General features: G+C 40.3%; 1 protein-coding gene across 1 annotated transcript in view; it reads right to left on the bottom strand.

The window, feature by feature from the left end:
• Window positions 1–7,774: 7,774 nt before the first annotated feature.
• The window catches only part of anxa14 (annexin A14), a gene marked incomplete at its 5' end in the record, with an annotated part of 4,523 nt that continues 3,554 nt past the window's right edge, over window positions 7,775–8,743 (bottom strand). The window contains 2 exons of the mRNA XM_030788542.1: window positions 7,775–7,834; window positions 8,183–8,290. Of these exons, the coding sequence (XP_030644402.1) occupies window positions 7,775–7,834; window positions 8,183–8,290 (168 nt within the window). The remainder of the gene's footprint in view (window positions 7,835–8,182; window positions 8,291–8,743) is intronic.

The following is an 8,743-nucleotide window of genomic DNA, read 5'->3' as shown; positions in this document are numbered from 1 at the left end:
CAATCAAATCAGAAGAAATTACCTGCCCAAGCAGGTAGGCAAAGTGCTGAGGCAATTCTTAATTGGCATAGTCAAAGCAAACAAAGGGGCAGGTTACACAGACATCCAGGGAAGTATGTGTTTTTACCACAATCAGTGAGAATGATGATCTCAAACTGTGAACTCAGGAGCAAATAGAGAGTATAAAGTATTTTTAGGTAACATGGCAGTCAAACACCTCCTGCTTATTAAGGCTCTCCTTAAAACAGCAGTCCTTACTCACCGCTGGGCTGCTGTATTACAGATTGTATTATATAGATTAAGTTATACTGTATTTCAAATTCCCTGTGAACAGGCAAAAAGTGAAATGGAAAGGAATCAGAATATTGATATTATTTCTCTGACATTATATTCAACGGGCAATTTTAAAACATGACTGAATTCTCCATTCAAAAAAGGATGATTTGCATATATCTGATAGGTGCTCGAGAGGAAAGTTTTGATTGACTGATAAAAAAAGAAAAAAGAAAAAAAAAAAAGGCAGACAATGATTAGGGAAGGGTTTAGCATTTGGGTTTTGATCAACTGATAAAAAAAAAAAAAAAGATGAATAATGCTCTGGGGAGAGTTCAGTGTTTATGGATAATATAAAAACAAAATCTCTACATGTCACTCAAACACAATACAAAATGTCCACATATTCTCTCGCCTAGGGTGGGAATTCAACACTCACCAACAGCACGGCTATTCCAATGAGCAACAGCACAGTCTTCATCAATAGCACTTTAACTGAGCCTTCTGCCACCAACGGTACTGCTGCTACTGCTGCTACTGCTGCTACTACTGCTACCGCTACTGCTACTACTGCTACTACAGCCGTCACCAGATCTCCTGAGGGTGCTTCGGGAGGGACAGCCGGTTCTAACGTGTCTGCCACCACTAAGGAGAACGGGGCCCCTGTTCTCGGCACCTCATCCGGTCTTCTCCTCGGTTCTGCTGTGTCCATGGGCCTGTACTTGCTCTGGCAGTGACGTCTGTGACCACGAAGAAAAGGCACCAAAAACAGAACACCTGATCAATGGAGCAATAGTTGCTGTTGCAACGTGTGTGTGTGTGTGTGTGTGTGTGTGTGTGTGTGTGTGTGTGTGTGTGTGTGTGTGTGTGTGTGTGTATGTATGTGTGTGTGTGTGTGTGTGTGTGTGTGTGTGTGTGTGTGGTAGACAAACGTAGCCCACGCTTTCTTTTAATGCTCTTTTTTTTCTCTAATGCTCTGATGGCCTTATAACATCTGTCATCTGAAGAATCTGTCTATCCTTTAATTCGTGCTTTGTGAAATCATGTGTCAGCCACATTTTGGGACAAAATCAAGGAACAACCAGACCATCAGCAACAACCAGATCATCAAACAACATACCTATTTAAAGCACATATTAACTTGGCTGAATCCACCAATGGGTGAACTAATAAGCAACTTTATGAAACAAAGTTTGATAGATATAGATTTTGATAGTATAGATGGTCTTTATCATACATGTTTTAATGAGTGTGGTTTAAATATTTACAACATCTGTAATTACCAGTGACCATTAGTACACCTTGTTTAGAATGTAACACTATGAATCTGTTTAGACTTCAGTTTATATAAACATTCACATAATATAAAACATAATGTAAAGTAAGTAAAGTTCAAATAAAAAATAACATGTCAACTGGTCAAATGCCTTTGTTTTCATTGAATTGTTGTGAACTGTTGTTGTGTTAATAGAATGAACACACCCCCCTGTGCAAATGATCTTCTCTCATATCAGTTTTCACTAAGAAGGACACAGTAAGCATCAATGAATCCTCAGTTATACAAAATCACACAAACTTCATGAAAATGAAACCAAAACAGTAACTGACTGAGACTGTTTGACTTCATTTACAGGCGGTAACATTTAAAACAAAACAAGAACAATAGCAAAAAAACAGATTAATAATGGACTGATTCAATTTAATAGCAACTCGGTGTGGACCGCCGTATGTAGGTCAGTATAAGGGTTTGGTCAGTTCCTGGATGAAAGGTTGAGCTGGTAAACAGATTGGTACAAAAGCAGTGTCTCACAGAACCATGTAAGTTTACAGAGAAAGTCCACAGAAGCTGCTCTTAGTTTCACAGGGAAATCTGTAAAAGATATTACAACTTTTATGCTCTGAATTTTTTCGGGCTGTTTTTCCGTTTAGTACGTTCTGTTTGGATTTACAGCTTTATGCTGGCTAACATCAGTGCGAATGCTAATCTGAACCAACATAACAGTGAACAGTAAAATCAAGCGACAGTTACGCGTTGCCGGTTCACCGTTCTCCCTTGATGTATGATATCTAAGTGATCACCTGTTATCTGTTAGTACATAAGGGCGGCACTGTGGCGTAGCGGGTAGCGCTGTCGCCTCACAGCAAGAATGGTCTGGGTTTGGTTCCTGGCTGGGCGGCCAGGGTCCTTTCTGTGTGGAGTTTGCATGTTCTCCGTGGGTTTCCTCTGGGAGCTCCGGTTTCCTCCCACAGTCCAAAGACATGCAGGTTAGGCAAACTGGAGACACTAAATTGCCCCTAGGTATGAACGTGAGTGTGTTTGTCTGTGTGTCTGCCCTGCGATGGATTGGTGACCTGTTCAGGGTGTGTCACTGCCCTTCCACCCGGTGACCGCTGGGATAGGCTCCAGCACTCCCTGCAGAATAAGTGGCTTTGAAAACGAGTGAGTGAGAGTGTTAGTACATAAGCCAGTTTTCACTTATTTCTTATTCTGGTTGTTTTAAGTGATTAGAATGTGGAACTCCTGTCTCTCTTACAAAGATAGACTAATGACCATCTCATTCAAATCATGTGAAAATGACACAATTTCTACTACTTCCTTATGTAGAGGTCAAACGACAATTGTTTAGCAGGGAAAGTTAGAGCAGTCAGTAAATTAAAAACGAAAAATTAAAAATTAACATTCCTATGAGGAAACTTCTCTCTAAGTTTAAAAATTCCGTACCACATCAAAGTTCCTTACCGCAACAGACACAAAAGCCATGATGGGGGAAAAAAAAAAATAATGTAACAATGAACAGTCTTTAAAATTAACCTTAAACACGACTCAAATAAATTAAGCTAATCAAGTTAAAAAAAAAAACAAAAAACAAATCAGAGATATTTTTTACTATTATGAGAATCACAGTGCTTTAAAATCTAAATATTAATTGGTAACCATACAAACAATAAAACTGTCCAAATAGTTCAGATACGTCAATATGATGACTGCATGAGAACAGTTCTTGAGACATGTCAATAATATAGTGCCAAACTGAACTCTGTCCTCCACAGACAATGCTCCATGAGTTAATTGTTGACTGAACTGAGTTTGGCGTGATCTTACGGAGAGAAATGTCTAAAACAATAGCTGAAAACGCAAAAACGCTTTATTGAAAAGTAAACACGACTGCTTATCTCTCCCAGCCTATCAGGAGCTATGTTGAGCTTTGCAAACAGGGCCTCTGACCTTACCCTAAGCCTAAATTGTCTAAAGGTCACGTTTCTCCCCAGTTTACTCTCTGGGCGCTTAGAGCCACTGAGATGTTGGATGCCAGAGCATCGTAGCGTGAACTCGGTAGTCTGGTGAAGGCTAATTCAGAATGTTTATATAGATTAATACAAAAATAAGAATAAAAAGATTAAAAGTGTACTAATGTGTGTGTTTAGACAAACAAAGAGCGTGACAGTTTTTAATATCGCACTGAGCGCCCTTCCACAGAAGAGCTTATGAATGTACTTACAATATTTCTAAATGAACTGTTTGGGAAACTTGTTATAGCAGCAGGGTACAAAGTACAGGGGGGAGTGGGGGGTTCTGACCCCCAAATTAAGACCTGGAATCTCCAAAAAGTGGTAAAAACAACAGTTTGGCAGGGGGTGGGTCGAAACATTTCTATATTCTATGGTATATAGCTCTGGAGAAAAAGTTGACCCCACCCCCGATTGTCACTGTATAATTTGCACTCTGAATAGCAGAATAATGGAAGAAGATTGATCATAATACAAATGGAGGGGAGAGATTAATCCTGCATGCCTGAGGTAAACCCTGAAGACATGGATGCTGTAGAACTGAATGCTATCAGTTGCTTAACGATCCCCTGAAATGGCATCATCAGTGTTACACGCTATTTTTTTCACTCATAGTTTTAATATGAGTGGCATGTGATTTCAGATGTAACAGATCCAAATTAGATACTGGGAAACAGAAAACAATATATGGCAGATAGGTGAATCATACTAAGATGGTTTGTTTTCTAAAAATAAAATTTAACTAGGACAATGAGTTAATCATTGCCAGTTTCAGCTCCGCAATTGAATTGGAAATACATATCGGAGGAGGAAGAAGGAACATCTTAAGGATCCATTTACTGGAGAGAAAAGGCCTTCGGAGCGTCATCATGAACCAGATGCCTTCATGACTGTCATAAAGATGCAGGACGATGAAATGTACGCCAGTTTCGTGCAAAACAGGTTATCATCATGAGGAAATGCTATGCATGCGTGAGAGTGTCAATTAGTTCTGTGTCTAAAAAAACAAACAAGAAGGAAGAAAACAAACAAGAAAAGATCACACGAGAAGCAGGGAATGAGTCCAAACACACACACACACACGTGCACACACACGCGTGCACACACACACACCCATGCATGCACAGACACACAAACACACGCACGCACACACATGCACGCACACACACACACACACACAAACACACAGACACACGCGCGCACACACACGCGCACACACACACACACGCACACACACACACACACAAACACACAAACACACAGACACACGCATGCACACACATGCACGCACACACACACACACACACAAACACACAAACACACAGACACATGCGCGCACACACACGCGCACACACACACGCACGCACACACACACACACACAAACACACAAACACACAGACACACGCACGCACACACATTCACGCACACACACACACACACACAAACACACAAACACACAGACACACGCGCGCACACACACGCGCGCACACACACACACACACAAACACACAAACACACAGACACACGCACGCACACACATTCACGCACGCACACACACACACACACAAACACACAAACACACAGACACACGCGCGCACACACACGCGCACACACACACGCACGCACACACACACACGCAACGCACACACACCCGCACGCATGCACGCATACAGAGAGCTGTTGGGATATTGAACAAAACATTTCTCTAACAAAACTGTGTGTATGAGTTTTGCTTGGAACTATCCCTGTTATGGGCTACGCTCTATGGAAGTCGCTTTGGACAAAAGCAGTTCCCAAATGACCACATGTAAATTCTATGTAAATGTGATATAATTGAATGCAAATGTTCATTTGTGTGGGTTTTCTGTCATTATCCTTTTTTTTTTTTAATCTTGTCTCAGCATTGTAAGTATGCAGAACGACCTTCATAAAATAGATCAGGCTTTAAAAATTTGTGTTTCATCACGTTTGCTTAATATTTGAATTAATTTTTCCCTCCTCACACACATACTTTTGTTCGCTGAATTTTAGTAATCGCTCTCTGGAATGTTTCCTTCTAGATAAAAGAGAGTTGTTTTTCCTCTTATCTTTTTTCAGACAAACACAGAAAAAAAAGACTGATGGCAGAGAGCCGTAAAATGGTAAATTTTTGAACTTTGGCTGTTCTCCTTGTCTCGATGAGATGAACTCTTTGTTTGTTCTAAGCTGGAGAGAAGCCATGAATGTTGACCTCACGGATGCTTCATTAACTAATTAAACATGTTCCTGGAACCTTGATGCGCACCTGTATGAGGAGGAGTTTACCGGCTTCAGGTAAACCTTTTTATACGGGCTGCCTGAGACATCGCGGCATTCTGAACTAACTCAAACGCACGCCAAAAGCCATCCAGCTTTCTTAGAAAGGACTTCTCCACGCTCTAAGGTTTCCACCAGAAACAGGAGGCCTGCCTTAGATTAATCGATTCACATCCTCCTGTTGTCTCGCCGCTCTCCATCTCCATCATGAATATTCTGGCCGTAGGACTTTGCATGCTGGCGCTGCTAGCGCCCGCTATGTCTCAGGTACAGTGGTAAACGGATTACCTGCTTGTTTCATTTACTCTTTATGAAGACACTCAGTTGTCTACTTGGTCGCCAGTACCTTCTGGGCGATCCACAGACGTCACTTCTCCTTGTGGGCTGAGCTCCCCACCGTGAGCGGATTATTGATAGAAATCATTTCCCACATAACTTGATGGTGTATGTGGAAACAGGATAGCAATGCTAATTTGGGAGGATTGAATTTTTCATACATGTAATGTTCTGACGCTCACCCAGTTGATTCTTCCTGATCCTCGCTGAACTGTGTAAACATGATAATGTCCTATTTCAATCATTTGTAGAGTGTAGCATTGATTAGTTCTGGTTGTTATTAACAATCTGTCACATGTTGCCATATTAACAATCTGTTATTATTAACAAACTGCCATATGTTGATAGTGAAAGCCTAAAAAAAAACACCTACTGAATTTAATAATACTGGTGACAATGGAGAAATGGTCTGAAATAACAAATAAATTTAAATAATTGACTAAACCAATCTGAAATAAATGACTTGAGCATGATTGTAAAATAACCATTATTTGTATCATATGATACATATGTTGAAAAGGACTATAATATTTTTAATATTTCTATATAGATAGCACCAGTGAATTCAACCTCTACACCAGTGAATTCAACCTCAAATTCAACAACTATGGCTCCAAGTGTGGCTCCATCTACAATGGCTGTAACAACCTCAAATTCATCTACAAATGTATCAACTACACCTATGACTACACATTCAAATACACCAATGTCTAATGCAACATCAGGACCAACGAGTTCAGCAAACGCAACCGTGTCTCCGGATACAAATACACCAATGTCTAATGCAACCTCAAGACCAACGGCTCCAACAAACGTAACCATGTCTCCGGATACAAATACAACAGTGTCTAATTCAACCCCAAGACCAACTGGTCCAACAAACGTAACCATGTCTCCAGATACAAATGTAACAGTGTCTAAGTCAACCCCAAGACCAACTGGTCCAACAAATGTAACCATGTCTCAGGTTACAAATGTAACAGTGTCTAAGTCAACCCCAAGACCAACTGGTCCAACAAACGTAACCGTGTCTCCGGATACAAATGCAACAGTGTCTGATGCAACCTCAAAGTCAACTATTACTACCACAAAACCTGCCATGACGACCACACCTGATTCAGGCAGTCCTTCAGTCCGCGTCACTCTGCTAAGCTCCTTGCTGCCCGGCCTGCTTTACATGCTAGGACACTGAGCGCCACCTAGTGCTCATAACAGTGAACTCACTTAAACATAAAAATGACTGACTTAGCCTGCAGGCGACGGCAAACTTCAGTCAACATTACAGATCTTGGTGACGATCTTGGACAGATGTAGAGGGATTTTATGATGACAAAGTCAGAGAGATTTTTTTAAATTTCAATTTTTCTTTATTGAGTATTTCAGCACGTGAAACTGCCGATGTTATTGATGGAAACCGGTCACTTTTGCACAGATGCACATGATTCTTTATATATATTTACCACACACATTCACCATGCACTGTTAGACAACATACAATATTTATGGGGAACAAAAGATTTTATGGTGAAAAGATTATGTTTTTACAGCGATGATTTGTTTCTTCTTCCCCTCCGATTCAAACTAATCCTCGGCCCGACATATAGCCAGAAGAGCTTGTAAGTAGTCTCCTTTAAATTTCTCCTGTTGACAAATATGAATACAAAACAAAGAAAAATTCACATACAAAACAAACAATATGAAACCAAATTGTATTGGAGCTATTTATGTTCTTTCTGTGTCAAATGAAAGTACGTTTTAAGTTTTGGTGTTTTTCTTTGAACCATTAAAATTAAAACTGAAAGTACATGTATAAGTAAATCCATGGATCTGAACGTAGTTTGTGTGTGTGTGTGTGTGTGTGTGTGTCTGTGTGTGTGTGTGTGTCTGTGTGTGTGTGTCTGTGTATGTGTGTGTATGTGTGTGTGTGTCTGTGTATGTGTGTGTGTGTGTCTGTGTGTGTGTGTGTGTGTATGTGTGTGTGTAACTAACCTGTAGAGCCGTATATAGTGAAGTGCCTGTCACTTTAAGGTAGGCCACTCTCACTCTCAGCATGTCCTCTTCACTATGAGAGATCATCACACCTTGAACTATAGCTGCCTATATAGCACAAACACACACACACACACACATAGACACAGTCATAAGGCAACAGAACTAAACAGTTCTCAAAAGAGAGAAGAAGAGGAGTGTTAAGGAATAACAGGTGTGTTTTTTATGCCACAGTAAGGGGGACATTTATATGGATCTGGAGTTACATTAAGCCTTCTCCTTCTTTTATGTTCCTCAAGGCTGGGCGAGATGTGTTTGTGGTCATGTCTGCAGACATTAGCAGCATAACACAACTAATTTCATGTGCAATGATCATGTGTACGGTTTGAATATATTAACTGTGTAGTGGTAATGATGTATACATTATAAAACTGTATACAATAAAAAGCACAATTCAAACATGTCAGATTCATTCTCATTTTACAGTGATACAATGGGCCACTGAAGTATGTAATACACTTTCACCTGGGTGATGAATAATAATAACAACAAGAACAACAA

Source organism: Chanos chanos, chromosome 12 (genome assembly GCF_902362185.1).
Source record: "Chanos chanos chromosome 12, fChaCha1.1, whole genome shotgun sequence".
Lineage (NCBI taxonomy): Eukaryota > Metazoa > Chordata > Actinopteri > Gonorynchiformes > Chanidae > Chanos > Chanos chanos.
Note: the sequence above shows the minus strand (reverse complement) of the source record. Positions and strands in the feature narration are given on the sequence as shown.